The sequence below is a fragment of the Lissotriton vulgaris genome, chromosome 2_1 (assembly GCF_964263255.1).
Source record: "Lissotriton vulgaris chromosome 2_1, aLisVul1.2, whole genome shotgun sequence".
NCBI lineage: Eukaryota > Metazoa > Chordata > Amphibia > Caudata > Salamandridae > Lissotriton > Lissotriton vulgaris.
In genome coordinates, this window is record NC_141687.1 from 89410536 (window position 1) to 89429029 (window position 18494).

General features: G+C 50.7%; 1 protein-coding gene across 1 annotated transcript in view; it reads right to left on the reverse strand.

Annotated features, from left to right (window-relative positions):
• Positions 1–18494, reverse strand: part of TNFAIP1 (TNF alpha induced protein 1) — a 109693-nt gene that overhangs the window by 60061 nt on the left and 31138 nt on the right. Inside the window, exon 2 of the mRNA XM_086954508.1 lies at positions 7987–8328. Within this exon, the coding sequence (XP_086810634.1) occupies positions 7987–8203 (217 nt within the window). The 5' untranslated portion in view covers positions 8204–8328. The remainder of the gene's footprint in view (positions 1–7986; positions 8329–18494) is intronic.

Sequence of the window (18494 nt, forward strand, 5' to 3'; positions counted from 1 at the left end):
ATGCAGACCTTGAATAAGATTGAGGGCCCGATTCACTGAGGGTCCCCGCACTCTTGGTGAGGGCCCGCCAGGCCTCTAATGCAGGCCGTGACCTGTAGCAGAGGAGCCATGCAGACCTTGAATAAGATTGAGGGCCCGATTCACTGAGGGTCCCCGCACTCTTGGTGAGGGCCCGCCAGGCCTCTAATGCAGGCCGTGACCTGTAGCAGAGGAGCCATGCAGACCTTGAATAAGATTGAGGGCCCGATTCAGAGGGTCCCGCACTCTTGGCGAGGGCCCGCCAGGCCTCTAATGCAGGCCGTGACCTGTAGCAGAGGAGCCATGCAGACCCTGAATAAGATTGAGGGCCCGATTCACAGAGGGTCTCCAGACTCTTGGTGAGGGCCCGCCAGGCCTCTAATGCAGGCCGTGACCTGCAGCAGAGGAGCCATGCAGACCCTGAATAAGATTGAGGGCCCGATTCAGAGGGTCCCCGCACTCTTGGTGAGGGCCCGCCAGGCCTCTAATGCAGGCCGTGACCTGTAGCAGAGGAGCCATGCAGACCTTGAATGCGATTGAGGGCCCGATTCACAGAGGGTCCCCGCACTCTTGGTGAGGGCCCGCCAGGCCTCTAATGCAGGCCGTGACCTCTAGCAGAGGAGCCATGCAGACCTTGAATAAGATTGAGGGCCCGATTCACAGAGGGTCCCCGCACTCTTGGTGAGGGCCCGCCAGGCCTCTAATGCAGGCCGTGACCTGTAGCAGAGGAGCCATGCAGACCTTGAATAAGATTGAGGGCCCGATTCAGAGGGTCCCCGCACTCTTGGTGAGGGCCCGCCAGGCCTCTAATGCAGGCCGTGACCTGTAGCAGAGGAGCCATGCAGACCCTGAATAAGATTGAGGGCCCGATTCACAGAGGGTCTCCAGACTCTTGGTGAGGGCCCGCCAGGCCTCTAATGCAGGCCGTGACCTGCAGCAGAGGAGCCATGCAGACCCTGAATAAGATTGAGGGCCCGATTCAGAGGGTCCCCGCACTCTTGGTGAGGGCCCGCCAGGCCTCTAATGCAGGCCGTGACCTGTAGCAGAGGAGCCATGCAGACCTTGAATGCGATTGAGGGCCCGATTCACAGAGGGTCCCCGCACTCTTGGTGAGGGCCCGCCAGGCCTCTAATGCAGGCCGTGACCTCTAGCAGAGGAGCCATGCAGACCTTGAATAAGATTGAGGGCCCGATTCACAGAGGGTCCCCGCACTCTTGGTGAGGGCCCGCCAGGCCTCTAATGCAGGCCGTGACCTGTAGCAGAGGAGCCATGCAGACCTTGAATAAGATTGAGGGCCCGATTCAGAGGGTCCCCGCACTCTTGGTGAGGGCCCGCCAGGCCTCTAATGCAGGCCGTGACCTGTAGCAGAGGAGCCATGCAGACCTTGAATAAGATTGAGGGCCCGATTCAGAGGGTCCCCGCACTCTTGGTGAGGGCCCGCCAAGCCTCTAATGCAGGCCGTGACCTGTAGCAGAGGAGCCATGCAGACCTTGAATACGATTGAGGGCTCGATTCACAGAGGGTCTCCGCACTCTTGGTGAGGGCCCGCCAGGCCTCTAATGCAGGCCGTGACCTGTAGCAGAGGAGCCATGCAGACCTTGAATACGATTGAGGGTACGATTCACAGAGGGTCTCCGCACTCTTGGTGAGGGCCCGCCAGGCCTCTAATGCAGGCCGTGACCTGTAGCAGAGGAGCCATGCAGACCCTGAATAAGATTGAGGGCCCGATTCACAGAGGGTCTCCGCACTCTTGGTGAGGGCCCGCCAGGCCTCTAATGCAGGCCGTGACCTGTAGCAGAGGAGCCATGCAGACCCTGAATAAGATTGAGGGCCCGATTCACTGAGGGTCTCCGCACTCTTGGTGAGGGCCCGCCAGGCCTCTAATGCAGGCAGTGACCTGTAGCAGAGGAGCCATGCAGACCTTGAATGCGATTGAGGGCCCGATTCACAGAGGGTCCCCGCACTCTTGGTGAGGGCCCGCCAGGCCTCTAATGCAGGCCGTGACCTGTAGCAGAGGAGCCATGCAGACCCTGAATGCGATTGAGGGCCCGATTCACAGAGGGTCCCCGCACTCTTGGTGAGGGCCCGCCAGGCCTCTAATGCCCTGTAGCAGAGGAGCCATGCAGACCCTGAATGCGATTGAGGGCCCGATTCACAGAGGGTCCCCGCACTCTTGGTGAGGGCCCGCCAGGCCTCTAATGCAGGCCGTGACCTGCAGCAGAGGAGCCATGCAGACCTTGAATAGGATTGAGGGCCCGATTCACTGAGGGTCTCCGCACTCTTGGTGAGGGCCCGCCAGGCCTCTAATGCAGGCCGTGACCTGTAACAGAGGAGCCATGCAGACCTTGAATAAGATTGAGGGCCCGATTCACAGAGGGTCCCCGCACTCTTGGTGAGGGCCCGCCAGGCCTCTAATGCAGGCCGTGACCTGTAACAGAGGAGCCATGCAGACCTTGAATAAGATTGAGGGCCCGATTCACAGAGGGTCCCCGCACTCTTGGTGAGGGCCCGCCAGGCCTCTAATGCAGGCCGTGACCTGTAGCAGAGGAGCCATGCAGACCCTGAATAGGATTGAGGGCCCGATTCAGAGGGTCCCCGCACTCTTGGTGAGGGCCCGCCAGGCCTCTAAAGCAGGCCGTGACCTGTAGCAGAGGAGCCATGCAGACCTTGAATAAGATTGAGGGCCCGATTCACAGAGGGTCTCCGCACTCTTGGTGAGGGCCCGCCAGGCCTCTAATGCAGGCCGTGACCTGTAGCAGAGGAGCCATGCAGACCTTGAATACGATTGAGGGCCCGATTCACTGAGGGTCTCCGCACTCTTGGTGAGGGCCCGCCAGGCCTCTAATGCAGGCCGTGACCTGTAGCAGAGGAGCCATGCAGACCTTGAATACGATTGAGGGCCCGATTCACAGAGGGTCTCCGCACTCTTGGTGAGGGCCCGCCAGGCCTCTAATGCAGGCCGTGACCTGTAGCAGAGGAGCCATGCAGACCTTGAATAAGATTGAGGGCCCGATGCAGAGGGTCCCCACACTCTTGGTGAGGGCCCGCCAGGCCTCTAATGCAGGCCGTGACCTGTAGCAGAGGAGCCATGCAGACCTTGAATAAGATTGAGGGCCCGATTCACAGAGGGTCCCAGCACTCTTGGTGAGGGCCCGCCAGGCCTCTAATGCAGGCCGTGACCTGTAGCAGAGGAGCCATGCAGACCTTGAATAAGATTGAGGGCCCGATTCACAGAGGGTCTCCGCACTCTTGGTGAGGGCCCGCCAGGCCTCTAATGCAGGCCGTGACCTGTAGCAGAGGAGCCATGCAGACCTTGAATAAGATTGAGGGCCCGATTCACAGAGGGTCTCCAGACTCTTGGTGAGGGCCCGCCAGGCCTCTAATGCAGGCCGTGACCTGTAACAGAGGAGCCATGCAGACCTTGAATACGATAGAGGGCTCGATTCACAGAGGGTCTCCGCACTCTTGGTGAGGGCCCGCCAGGCCTCTAATGCAGGCAGTGACCTGTAGCAGAGGAGCCATGCAGACCCTGAATAAGATTGAGGGCCCGATTCACAGAGGGTCTCCAGACTCTTGGTGAGGGCCCGCCAGGCCTCTAATGCAGGCCGTGACCTGTAGCAGAGGAGCCATGCAGACCTTGAATGCGATTGAGGGCCCGATTCACAGAGGGTCCCCGCACTCTTGGTGAGGGCCCGCCAGGCCTCTAATGCCCTGTAGCAGAGGAGCCATGCAGACCCTGAATACGATTGAGGGCCCGATTCACTGAGGGTCTCCGCACTCTTGGTGAGGGCCCGCCAGGCCTCTAATGCAGGCAGTGACCTGTAGCAGAGGAGCCATGCAGACCTTGAATAAGATTGAGGGCCCGATTCAGAGGGTCCCCGCACTCTTGGTGAGGGCCCGCCAGGCCTCTAATGCAGGCCGTGACCTGTAGCAGAGGAGCCATGCAGACCTTGAATAAGATTGAGGGCCCGATTCAGAGGGTCCCGCACTCTTGGCGAGGGCCCGCCAGGCCTCTAATGCAGGCCGTGACCTGTAGCAGAGGAGCCATGCAGACCTTGAATACGATTGAGGGCCCGATTCACAGAGGGTCCCCGCACTCTTGGTGAGGGCCCGCCAGGCCACTAATGCAGGCCGTGACCTGTAGCAGAGGAGCCATGCAGACCTTGAATAAGATTGAGGGCCCGATTCACTGAGGGTCCCCGCACTCTTGGTGAGGGCCCGCCAGGCCTCTAATGCAGGCCGTGACCTGTAGCAGAGGAGCCATGCAGACCCTGAATAAGATTGAGGGCCCGATTCACAGAGGGTCCCCGCACTCTTGGTGAGGGCCCGCCAGGCCTCTAATGCAGGCCGTGACCTGTAGCAGAGGAGCCATGCAGACCCTGAATAAGATTGAGGGCCCGATTCAGAGGGTCCCCGCACTCTTGGTGAGGGCCCGCCAGGCCTCTAATGCAGGCCGTGACCTGTAGCAGAGGAGCCATGCAGACCTTGAATGCGATTGAGGGCCCGATTCACAGAGGGTCCCCGCACTCTTGGTGAGGGCCCGCCAGGCCTCTAATGCAGGCCGTGACCTGTAGCAGAGGAGCCATGCAGACCTTGAATAAGATTGAGGGCCCGATTCACAGAGGGTCCCCGCACTCTTGGTGAGGGCCCGCCAGGCCTCTAAAGCAGGCCGTGACCTGTAGCAGAGGAGCCATGCAGACCTTGAATAAGATTGAGGGCCCGATTCACAGAGGGTCTCCGCACTCTTGGTGAGGGCCCGCCAGGCCTCTAATGCAGGCCGTGACCTGTAGCAGAGGAGCCATGCAGACCTTGAATACGATTGAGGGCCCGATTCACAGAGGGTCTCCGCACTCTTGGTGAGGGCCCGCCAGGCCTCTAATGCAGGCCGTGACCTGTAGCAGAGGAGCCATGCAGACCTTGAATAAGATTGAGGGCCCGATTCTGAGGGTCCCCGCACTCTTGGTGAGGGCCCGCCAGGCCTCTAATGCAGGCCGTGACCTGTAGCAGAGGAGCCATGCAGACCTTGAATGCGATTGAGGGCCCGATTCACAGAGGGTCCCCGCACTCTTGGTGAGGGCCCGCCAGGCCTCTAAAGCAGGCCGTGACCTGTAGCAGAGGAGCCATGCAGACCCTGAATGCGATTGAGGGCCCGATTCACAGAGGGTCTCCGCACTCTTGGTGAGGGCCCGCCAGGCCTCTAATGCAGGCCGTGACCTGTAGCAGAGGAGCCATGCAGACCTTGAATACGATTGAGGGCCCGATTCACTGAGGGTCTCCGCACTCTTGGTGAGGGCCCGCCAGGCCTCTAATGCAGGCCGTGACCTGTAGCAGAGGAGCCATGCAGACCTTGAATACGATTGAGGGCCCGATGCACAGAGGGTCTCCGCACTCTTGGTGAGGGCCCGCCAGGCCTCTAATGCAGGCCATGACCTGTAACAGAGGAGCCATGCAGACCCTGAATAAGATTGAGGGCCCGATTCACTGAGGGTCCCCGCACTCTTGGTGAGGGCCCGCCAGGCCTCTAATGCAGGCCGTGACCTGTAGCAGAGGAGCCATGCAGACCTTGAATAAGATTGAGGGCCCGATTCACAGAGGGTCCCCACACTCTTGGTGAGGGCCCGCCAGGCCTCTAATGCAGGCCGTGACCTGTAGCAGAGGAGCCATGCAGACCCTGAATAAGATTGAGGGCCCGATTCACTGAGGGTCTCCGCACTCTTGGTGAGGGCCCGCCAGGCCTCTAATGCAGGCAGTGACCTGTAGCAGAGGAGCCATGCAGACCTTGAATAAGATTGAGGGCCCGATTCACTGAGGGTCTCCGCACTCTTGGTGAGGGCCCGCCAGGCCTCTAATGCAGGCAGTGACCTGTAGCAGAGGAGCCATGCAGACCTTGAATACGATTGAGGGCCCGATTCACAGAGGGTCTCCGCACTCTTGGTGAGGGCCCGCCAGGCCTCTAATGCAGGCCGTGACCTGTAGCAGAGGAGCCATGCAGACCTTGAATAAGATTGAGGGCCCGATGCAGAGGGTCCCCACACTCTTGGTGAGGGCCCGCCAGGCCTCTAATGCAGGCCGTGACCTGTAGCAGAGGAGCCATGCAGACCTTGAATAAGATTGAGGGCCCGATTCACAGAGGGTCCCTGCACTCTTGGTGAGGGCCCGCCAGGCCTCTAATGCAGGCCGTGACCTGTAGCAGAGGAGCCATGCAGACCTTGAATGCGATTGAGGGCCCGATTCACAGAGGGTCCCCGCACTCTTGGTGAGGGCCCGCCAGGCCTCTAAAGCAGGCCGTGACCTGTAGCAGAGGAGCCATGCAGACCCTGAATGCGATTGAGGGCCCGATTCACAGAGGGTCTCCGCACTCTTGGTGAGGGCCCGCCAGGCCTCTAATGCAGGCCGTGACCTGTAGCAGAGGAGCCATGCAGACCTTGAATACGATTGAGGGCCCGATTCACTGAGGGTCTCCGCACTCTTGGTGAGGGCCCGCCAGGCCTCTAATGCAGGCCGTGACCTGTAGCAGAGGAGCCATGCAGACCTTGAATACGATTGAGGGCCCGATGCACAGAGGGTCTCCGCACTCTTGGTGAGGGCCCGCCAGGCCTCTAATGCAGGCCATGACCTGTAACAGAGGAGCCATGCAGACCCTGAATAAGATTGAGGGCCCGATTCACTGAGGGTCCCCGCACTCTTGGTGAGGGCCCGCCAGGCCTCTAATGCAGGCCGTGACCTGTAGCAGAGGAGCCATGCAGACCCTGAATACGATTGAGGGCTCGATTCACAGAGGGTCTCCGCACTCTTGGTGAGGGCCCGCCAGGCCTCTAATGCAGGCCGTGACCTGTAGCAGAGGAGCCAGGCAGACCCTGAATAAGATTGAGGGCCCGATTCACAGAGGGTCTCCGCACTCTTGGTGAGGGCCCGCTAGGCCTCTAATGCAGGCCGTGACCTGTAGCAGAGGAGCCATGCAGACCCTGAATACGATTGAGGGCTCGATTCACAGAGGGTCTCCGCACTCTTGGTGAGGGCCCGCCAGGCCTCTAATGCAGGCCGTGACCTGTAGCAGAGGAGCCATGCAGACCTTGAATACGATTGAGGGCCCGATTCACAGAGGGTCTCCGCACTCTTGGTGAGGGCCCGCCAGGCCTCTAATGCAGGCCGTGACCTGTAGCAGAGGAGCCATGCAGACCTTGAATAAGATTGAGGGCCCGATTCAGAGGGTCCCCGCACTCTTGGTGAGGGCCCGCCAGGCCTCTAATGCAGGCCGTGACCTGTAGCAGAGGAGCCATGCAGACCTTGAATACGATTGAGGGCCCGATTCACAGAGGGTCTCCGCACTCTTGGTAAGGGCCCGCCAGGCCTCTAATGCAGGCCGTGACCTGTAGCAGAGGAGCCATGCAGACCTTGAATACGATTGAGGGCCCGATTCACAGAGGGTCTCCGCACTCTTGGTAAGGGTCCGCCAGGCCTCTAATGCAGGCCGTGACCTGTAGCAGAGGAGCCATGCAGACCCTGAATAAGATTGAGGGCCCGATGCACAGAGGGTCTCCGCACTCTTGGTAAGGGCCCGCACTAATGGCGGGACCGCCACACTGCAGTTACTCATTGCGGAGGTCTCGCCACAGGTGCTGGATCACCGCCTGGCCCCCCACAACGGCATGACCTCCACCACGAATGCGGAGGCCCTTTATGAATCAACCCTTCAGTGTCCATTAAGAGTAGCAAATGCTCGATTAAAACCTTCTCTTGAAATGTGGCTCATGTTTGTGTTCGTGCACAAATGTTGAGCGAAGCGTAGTGCACATTTATGCAATAAGTGCTTAGCTCTTCCAAACCGTACAGACTGCACTGCCAGCATGGTGTAAATGGTTAATGTGGCCCAGAGTATATTAAAACCAATCAATGATGAGGGCAAAATCCTACTAGATAGTTGCAGGGGTAATGTGCACATTGATAAGCTTGCCCCAACGATCTCACCTTCTTTGTCGGTCAGCACTTCCATTCTCCCACTGAACATGGCCTTCAGCATAGTGTCATGTCTTGTCAGCACCTGCACGGTGGTGTAACACAAGGAACCACCGACGTTCAAGCGCACATACTTATTCCCGAAGCTTCCAAGCCCTTTCATGCTGCAGGATTTGGGCTTGGCACCGGAGGTCGGGCACAGGGCACTGAGACATGTGTCTCCGGACATGTCCTTCTGTAAATAGATGACAACTCTGCAAATAGAAGGCTTGATGTATGCCGCCGTGGTGGTTGCTGCACAGTGAAGCCAGATGACTCGGAGTGAGATCAAATGGGCTGAAGCTCACATAACACCTAGGAAAAACAGATAATCAAAACAATCAGTTAAGGGCTCACTTCAAGGCTAAACATCACCGCAAAGGTAAAATAACAATCACCAAATACCTGAATTCAAATTCCTGATAAATAGTAAACATAACATTTTGAAGGCTAGGATACTAACAGTAAAAAAAATAAAAACAAAATGGAGTTACGATGTGCATGCTCCGATACTTGTGGTTCCTCAAATTAAGAACAGGTACAGAATGTAGACCAGACAATTTAATGAGGTCCCAGAAAAATGAAACAGGATGGTTGCAATAAAATATGGTTAGCATAAATAGTGAAGTTAGTAACTGGGCTTAGACTGAGAATATGCTAAGCAGCAAAAATAAAGCTTGATTCAATGCTTAGTAGAAGCCCCATATAATTGATGTTTAGGGTTTACTATAGTATTGATATTTATTGATTCATGATCTGATTGTTACCTTTCCCTATAACTGTAAAGCGCTCTGATATCCTTCGGGATCTAGTCCGCGCTATATAAAACTTTGTAAATAAATAAATGTGTCATTCTATATGAGAAAAGGAGTTTATTCCTATAAAAACTTAAAAACAACACAGGCATTTTAAGACAGTTCCAATTACTTAGAACATAAGAAAAATAATGGCTTTGCTATTGAAAATGGGTCTTATTTCATCTTACTATTTTCATGGTGCCTTCCGAATGTTAGTAGCTGTAAGAAACTGGGCTCTTGTTGCAGTTGGCCCCCCACTTTTTGCCCCCCTTTTTAGCTACTAGTTGCTGATTTTCGATTCGGACGGTGCACTACGGCCTGCTAACCAGACCTCAGTGCCGGTGTTCCTTCCGTAAAACAAGGTGAAGTCTAATTGTTCTACAATTGGCTAAGGACTTTATCCCCCATGTAAGTCCCTAGTAAATGGTACCCCAGTTACCTAGGGCATAGGTACGAAGGAGTGTCCCTAAAGGCTGCAGCATATCTTAGAGACACTTATATACCCACATACAAAATCCACACCGCTACCATTGTAGGCTGCATGGCATGGTGCAAACCATGAGGAAAAATATGACACTGCGGATAATCAACGTGGTTGTTAAACCGACCGTGTTGTAACCACGCATACCATTACCCCACAAGTTGGAACAATGACTTGCGGAGGGGAGGCGCTGATGTTGGAATAGTATAATTTACTATTTCAACTCCAGTCTGTGCGGACAGTAGGGAAGGTGTTCGATTTCAAATCCACAAGTCGTTGTTCCGACTTGCGTAGTAATGGTATGCGTGCTTACAACGCGGTTGCTGTAACGACCACGTTGTAATTCCCTGCGGGGAAAAGCTTTCATGGTAAACAATATTTACCCTCCTGTATATCATGCCAAAGCCACAGCATGACCCCAACCTACAGCAGGCCTTTCAGCCCTTAGGCAGGGTGCATTATATTTTACGTGAGAACATAGCTGCATGACCAGATATGCCCCTGTGATGTCTAGTGTGATTACTAGATAGTATCAAACAACTCGTATTAAGAAACTCACACGGATTCCAGTGATGGATTTGTTAATACATGCACCCAGAGGGCACCAAGGGTTCCCCCTGAAAACCTACCAAATACTGATTTCGCCAGCTTGCCACCACAGACGAGTTTCTGCCCACAGGGGTGACACTTTGCTCTCAGGAGGTCAGGAACAAAGCCGGTTAGGGCAGAGGGTGTTTACACCCCTTCACACAGGATGACCTGAGAATTAGCTTTCCAAGGCAGGGAGCTTCAACGAGCCAACTGCCTTTGTAATACGAATCTGGCTTTCCTCAGAGGTGAGGGGATATCCACCATCCTGTCCAGGGCCCCTGTGGCACCAGGTCCGGTGTGAAAATTAGCCAATTAGGAGGCGTGCTGCACTGCCCAGCGTGGCATACCTCTAGGGTGTCCAAGCCGGACGTGAACACAATTTTAGAAATAAACCTTCAACAGTAATGATATAGCTTGTACTGGCCTTTCTCCACTACTAGATATTCTAAAATTCATTCAGACAATTCAATTGATTTGCATATGGCTGGGTCCAAACAGTTGTGGTGTGGTGTGCAAAAGAATGATGAATTTGACTCAGATCCTTCTGACTGGGGGTGAATGTTTGCATTGTCCAGCATTCTGTCCATCAATTGTTTCTTTTGCATATGTCGCCCTAAGTGGGAAGGGTATGCCAAGACGTGGGTCCCGTGCTCACTACACCACTGGATTCAAGCTAGCCTGGCTGATAAAGGGTGATACCCTGAAACTGGTCCCAGGATGCGCGTTTCCGGTCCAGTGAGGACCTAGCTAGGCATTTCGGGCTGTACTTTTCCCACAAGGAACAGGGTCAAGACTGATTTGCATATGGCTGGGTCCAAACTGGAATGGTGAGCAAAAGAATGAAGAATTTGACACAGATCCTTGTGACTGGGGGTGAATGTTTGCATTGTCCAGCATTCTGTCCATCAATTGTTTCTTTTGCATATGTCGCCCTAAGTGGGAAGGGTATGCCAAGACGTGGGTCCCGTGCTCACTACACCACTGGATTCAAGCTAGCCTGGCTGATAAAGGGTGATACCCTGAAACTGGTCCCAGGATGCGCGTTTCCGGTCCAGTGAGGACCTAGCTAGGCATTTCGGGCTGTACTTTTCCCACAAGGAACAGGGTCAAGACTGATTTGCATATGGCTGGGTCCAAACTGGAATGGTGAGCAAAAGAATGAAGAATTTGACACAGATCCTTGTGACTGGGGGTGAATGTTTGCATTGTCCAGCATTCCATCCATCAATTGATTCTCTTCAAAATATTTCCAGGCATATACCAAACAATTTATGAACTTATGAAATGTATGCACTTGAGGAAAAGACGTGGGGCCAGTTGAATGCTACAGAGCTCTACAATTGCTCAAATCTTATGAGTTGTTCATCCTGTCCTATTTTTTCTGACCATTCTTGTACTTCCAATTCTGAATGTGCAACTAAATATTTACTGTATGAGACACGTGCCCATTAAATAGGGATACTTGGACCTCTGCTGCTATGCAGCAGTCTAAGCAGCAGCTGATCACTGTGCAGCCTCTCTGGTCACCAAGTCTCCTCTGCCAGCACAGCAGCCAGCTGCAACACTTGCTGTCTCCATAATGCTGCGCCAGTCCCTCCTGCGACCTGCTCCTAAAAGGCGTCTCCCCAGGAGCACGCGGAACCCCATCATCCTCTAGCTGTAATCACCTTATTCCAGATTCATAACCATCTTTGAAATTGTGAATCAGGTTTCCATTCCATTTGCCATTTCTCTTTCCTGTATTGACTACTGTATGCCCATAAAGGACACAGTCACAAATCCTGTCCCAAAAGGGCTGAATCATATTACCATGTTTGAATAATAGGTGGTTTCCATTGCTAAAGGCTAAATGTGACAGACTAAGTCTTGTGTTACGTCTTTATTATTGTATGTTCTCACTCCACTGTGTCCCAAATGGCAACAAAGCGTCGTTTTGTTAGCATGATCACTCCTGCTTATTATTTGTACCACGTGAAAATGAACCAAGCAATGACATATTTTCATATATTTTCGCCTATGATTCTCATGACCATTGCTGTACCTAAAAACGTATATGTGACTTCATTTACTCTCTTGTTCTTTCCATATAGTCTTCAAATCATATCAGGAAAACACACATCGTGAAGTTAAAAGAAATGTACACCGCTTCTCTACACTAATGTACACTTGCATACTATTGCTAGATGTTTGCACCCAATTCTAGTTGTGTTTTGTTCGGTACTAACTTTGATACAAAGTAAATGTCCCAAAGTGTAAATACCAAATGCTCATACGTACACCACCTGGACATAGCATCCACCTAGGTATGATCAATAATGCTTCCATAAATTCCTTTGGATACTCTGGGAGACTAGCCATCTTTAAAAAGCAACCGCAGAATTGTTTGCAAAGATAGCAAAGGGATACGCTTTTTCCGACAGTAGTTAATAGGTAGGCCTGGAAGTGGCTATTCTGGAAAGGATGGCAACAAAACAGGCCGACATGTGGTCACTGTGTTTTATTATTGTATTTATACAAGATCGACGTTGGTCAAGCTTCCATCAGCACCAGCCTGAAGCTCAACCCAACCAAGGCAGAATTCCTGTTGTTTGCCAAGAACAAAACAAACAAGAAACAGTACAAACCTGCCTCAATTACATGACCAATGATGGCTTCCAACTCCAACTTTCACTGAATGTCAAGTCACTTGGATTCACCATGAACACCAACCTCACCCACAAGAAACACACTAACAAAAAAACAAAGACTGCCTGAGACCAGATTTCTCTTAAAAGGAAAGAGAAACTATTACTTTGAGAAAGGGACTACCGAACTGCTGTTCTAGCCCTCATACTCTTACATTTGGACGGTGGTAATACCATGCTCCACAGCATCCCAGACTGCACACAAGCACTCCTTACTGGCATGCTAATACTGCAACATGTGTCATCCTGGGCCTGTAGAAATATGATCTCAGCATCCTGATGGAACTCCATTGTAAACTTCATTTACAAAGCCATCATGACTAGCACTCCCGCTCATCTTGCAGACACCCTCACCATCTCTGGTGGTTCACAACACATCTGCACAAAGACTAAGAAGGCTAGGACTGCAGAGAAAGAAGTGAAAATAAGAAAGAACAAGTCAACAGCCCTTTTCCATCTATGCACCCAGGATCTGGAACTACATCCCCATATCCAATGCTGCTCCAATTTAGGAAAAAGTTGAAGATGGACTTCTTTAACCGCATGCGCGCTACGGGTTTTCCCGCTGTGCGCTGACTTTTGAAAATCGCGCGGTTCGTGACAAAGCCAGCTCGTCATCCGCACAGCGCAGGTAACACCCATGACGAGCTGGCTTTGTCATCCGCAACGAAGGGGTTAAAGAGGGCTACATCACAGAGCAATACCAGTCCACAATGCAGCCGCCTCTGCTCTCACTCATTGACTTTAGGATTGGCTAGGTTTGCGCTACACGAATACAATATACATATACACAAAGACAAGTAATTTCTGCTCATTGCAAATGTATAGATATAGATCAAGTGGTCTGCCCCTCTTGCCAATACATAATGACTTAATATAATTCACAAGAGTTGTACATCACAAATCAAAATATCATGTTATGTTATATGCATTTGGAAAGAATACTACTACATGCAGGGGTATCCTGGTACTGAGCAGATGTGCGTATCTAGCCCTCCCTAAAGGACACAGGTTAATTAAAAAGCCAAGTCTTCAGCTTCTTGCAGAATTAAAAAAGAGAAGAGGAGAGTCTGATGTGGAGTACGAGGCTGTTCCACTCTTTAGGAGCTGCTGTTCAAGACCTCATACTCTTGCATTTGGAGGGTGGTAACAGCTTTAGTTCTCTGAAGAACGGGCTCTATTCAAACTTACAAAGGTGTTCTGTGAATAAACTGCAAATCATGCAGAAGTCTGTTGCCTGAATGCTACTGAACATCCCCAAATTTCCCTCAACAACCCAAGCCTTAATTGCGCTGGACTTGCTTCCCATCAAAATAAGCATAATTTTTAAAGCACTATGTACAATATTCAAAGGCCTAAATGGCACCGCTCCTGACCTTCTAAAGAAAAAACACAAATGGTATATTTCAGCCAGATCTCTATGGCCAGCCATGTATCGGATAAGCTTCCTCCATAAGCGAGTCACCTGTGGAGGCAAAAGCTTTATCAAATGTAACGCTCAACATTGAAATTGTCTCTCTCATTCTGTAAAGTCTGATACAACCCTCTGAGCTTTAGAAAGTCCTTACAAATATGGCTTTACTGCAACTAACTAGGCCTCTATTTTTGTATTATAGGCAGCACCAAGACTCCTCCGAACATACAAGCATTCTACAAAACCTTTCATCATCATGTAAGAGGATGGCTGTCCTCCCGATCTGGTTCTGTTTATGGGTGGCATGTGTGCAAGTAGGGGTCCTGCAGAGGTGTCTGGTTGGTTGGTGGAAGAAGATGAAACTGCGGAGGTAGGTGAGGCCAAAGTCATGAAGTGCCCTGAATGTGCGAGTAAGAATGAGCAAGTATCAGGAGCCAGTGGAGATCTTTGAGGTGTGGTGTGTTGTAAGCTCTGTGTGGGAGGTGATGTTGAGTCTGCTACATTCTAGTGAACTACTTGCTGATCCTAGCTTAGAGGTTGTTCCTGCAATCCAACTTGCTGGTGACTAGAGCATGAGTGACAGTATTTTTAGTGTTACTGTGGGGAAATTTGAAGATCTTCCTCTGCATCTTCAGTGTGTGAAAGCTGGATGCAGTGACGGCTTTGACTATTGCAGTTATGTCCAGCTTGCTGTTGATGGTTATTCTAAGGTTCAAGGTGTTAGTGCTGGGTGTGGGTCCAAGTTCAGATGGCCACCAGTTGGAGTCCGATTGTGAGGTATCCTTGCCGAAGATCACTACTTCTGTCTAGTCAGTGTTAAGCATGAGATAGTTGGCATTCATGCCATTAGCGACGTCTTCTATGCATCTTATCCATGAGGGAAGGAATGAGTTGCGTGTCCTCAGCATATGAGAGGATGATGATGTGTGAGAGGACGAAGCTGCCTAGTGGGATCATATATGCATTGAAGAGGGTGGGGCAGGGCCTTAAGGCACTGTGCTGATGAGTATGCATGCTTCTGAGGAGTAAAGTGCCAGGCTGATAGCTTGTGTTCTAGATGCCAATCGTGTGCAGGTGCCAGATGAGGATGGAGCGTGAGACCGTGTCAAATGCGCGAGAGATGTCCAGGAGAACGAGGGCTACCGTGTCTCCTCTGTCAAAGATCATGCAGATGTCCTCCTTGGCAGTAATAAGTGCGGTTTCTTTGCTGTGGTTTGGCCTGAACAGAGACTGGGTGGCATCAAGGAGCTGGGGGCTGCTGAGGTGGTCAGCCAGGCAGAGGTTGATTCGTTTCTGTAAGATCTTTGCCAGATAGAGTAGGGAGGAAATGAGTCTATAGTTGAAAAGTGTGGCTGTGTCAGCAGATGGTTTCTTGAGCAGGGGTGTGATCGTAGAATGTTTCCAGAGGTCCAGGAATATGGCCGAGTTGATGGAGCATTGAAGATGGGTGTAAGTGCTACACTGATAGGTAGAAGTCCATTGATGAAGGCATGGCGGGGGCAAGGGTCAGCTGCGGACCACAAATGGATTGTCTTCAAGTTAGCAGTGACAGTGGTGATGGCAGACCACACGGTTAGGATTCATTCTTTGGCCATGATGGTAAGTGTAACAGTGACAGGGTCCAGTTGAGGGTCAAAGTAGACATATATGGAGGTGATTTTGTTGCAAAAGAATTCTGAGAACTTCTTGCAAAGGTTTTGTCAGAGACAGTATGAGGCACTGTAAAATATTTGATGGTGAAAATATCCATGCTGCTGCTAGTAAATGTAAGATGTATGCCCCTCAATGGGGAACGTCCCCTTAGGCACAACAATGCCCCACTGCTGCTAGTGCCAGTGTTGATGCGATCTGCTGGAGCCGTGTGTTTGATGTTCCGTTTCTACTGGTGGTAGGTGCTTAGGGCGTATTTGAAGATGTCTTTATCTGTGGTGTCTTGGCCTGTTCTCAATTTCTTCTCCAGTTACTTGCAGTGGTGTTTTGATCGGCCTGAACTCCTCTGTGTTCCAGCTGGCCAGTGGTTGGGCTTTTGCTGTTGGGTTGTGCCTTAGGGTAAGTCGGTGTATCGATGCATGTGGAGATCAGGCTGTTGAGGTTCTTGTTGGCTTTTGGCAAGTTGCTAGTGTGCTTGGTGCTATGCGTAGAGAGGGTGGAAGCCCACTCCTCTACTGTGGCTTTTCCTGGTGCAGATAGGACTGTTCTGGTGTAGAATATTCTGTGAAACTAGCCACAATATACAACACCCATACTTGCAACTGTTCAAGAATGTGTTTTTATCTACCTGCGTCAGCTTGCCAAACTACAATTCCAGCTGTTTGGTCACCTCAGCAGGTAGGCTCTGGAAGTATGGAATTAAACTGAAGAGGCCAGAAAACAGGTTATGGGACTGATCATCATATTTATCTAATAAAATTTCAACCCAGAAACCAGGATAAACCAAAAAGTAGGACTGAAAAGCCAAGGAAAAGAAAACTGTTACTTCCCAGAGGACAGAAGCTTCACATCCAAAAAGAACAAGCATTGGCATAGCCAATAAGTCTCGCCTTTGGGAACTTATAAGTATTTAGCCATGCAATGGTTGGTGTTGATGCACCAAGGATATTGTGCTGCATAACTAAATACTTATATGGGCCCAAAAGCGAGACCTATGGGCTATGCCAATACTTGTTTAGTGAGCTGCATGCCATGAAGAGAATTCAAACGTAATTTAAAGCCTGGTGGTAGTAAATACCCCCGTGTCTGGAGAAAGCAAACATTGTGTCAGAGCCTTGACAATGGCATAACGCAAAATAATGTCCCCCGCAGAACGTAATGAGGGCCCCCGGCCAGAGTCTGCCAAATCTCACATATATTCATTCACATTGGCATGAAAGAAGCCCCTCTGAAGGGTTGGGGTGGGGTGTCCCTCAAGGAATGGGGTTCTCCTGCGCCACAGCTACACCCCTACGAGCTGGCCGACAGTAGATTCAATGAGGTTGCATGTCTCTCTTGGCATCATAATTCAGAAATTTGTTTGCATGTGATGATGGTACCTGGGCCAAAAAGGCAGAAACTGCAGAAAACGCACCTGGCTGCAGTGCAGAACACATGCCGCAGACAGAGGAACACACATAACCATCAGACTTGAAGCATGCAGCAAACTTGCAGCATACAGTGCAGGTAGCAGATCAGCAGCACAAGATGCAGTCAAAGCCGACTTGCAAAAGATAAAACATCCAGCAAATCAGTGTTAAACACACAACAAGCAGAATTATATATATAGAATATATTGATTTATGGGTTGTGATGGGAGCTTGCGTTATATCCTGCGGTGGAGTGTGAGTGAGTGTTCCAGTAATCCCTCTGGTACTGGTTTGTAGGGAGGGATAAGGTAACATCTGCTTTAATCCCTGCTTACTCTCACATATCCAAAGAGACTTAAAGCGGTCCAGGTCACTGCTGGTTATCTCACAGGTAAAATCACTAAAAACCAAAGAACACCAGCCCACGCATTAAGGTATAGCGAGGTTTGCCCCACGATGGATGGGTCTTGGGTGGGCTTAGATGTACCCACCAGATCGCTGCTGTCTGTGTGTATGATAATGGCAAAATACCTTGTGTCACACGCAATTCCGTTTAAAATATGTATACAAATAAAAAAATGCATATATTCCACCGATTGCAATATGGTGGGCTTTCGACTGTTCTGAGCACAATGCACTTTGTTAACTAGTCTGTCCAGGAATCTTAAGGTTGTGTTTTTATAGATATTTCGAAATGAAATCGTTGAGACTAAAGGTTATATTGTCTGCATGGTACCATAGCACTTTCAATAGGGACTGATCAACTATTAATACTACCTAATGGGGTTTTCAGGACACAGTCTTAACATTACAATTTATATTAGGCTGGCCTGAGTTTAGACATTTTAGCACGAATCATTTTTTTTACAATTTCTTTATTATTTCCTCTTTAAGAAAGTGAAAGTACTCTATTCACCTGTTTCACTACAAAATGTGTTTAGCAGTGACTGAGCACTATAATGTTAATTAATGATATTGTTCTAATGGTTATTATGTGATCTGAATTGTAGGTGCTGTTTAGTGATGATGCAGTTAAATTAATTCTACTGATCTATGGCTTAGAAATGTCATCAGGGATGAAATGTGTTTATTGAAGTTTCTATTTGTATACCATACACTGCTCAATTAAAAAAATCCATCAATATTGAGAAACTACAATAGTCTCTCCAAGCTTTTGCCTAGTGCACTGCTGAATAAGAAACATGTTTGAGCTACAGAAGGGCAGAGAACTATTAGTAAAAATCCCAAAGATCACCCTTGAAAATAGGGAAGATGGTCATTCTCCTACTGAGCGGCTGAAACATGGAGTGATCTTCCTCTTGCCACTCGCCCGTTAAGTCAGAGGATCACTTTAGGAAGCTAATGACTAATGACCTACTGATCTGGCTGGTTCACTACAGTGTAAACGTTAATCTTTTATTGCTGTGAGTGATTTGGCTAGCGCCCGGAAGCCTT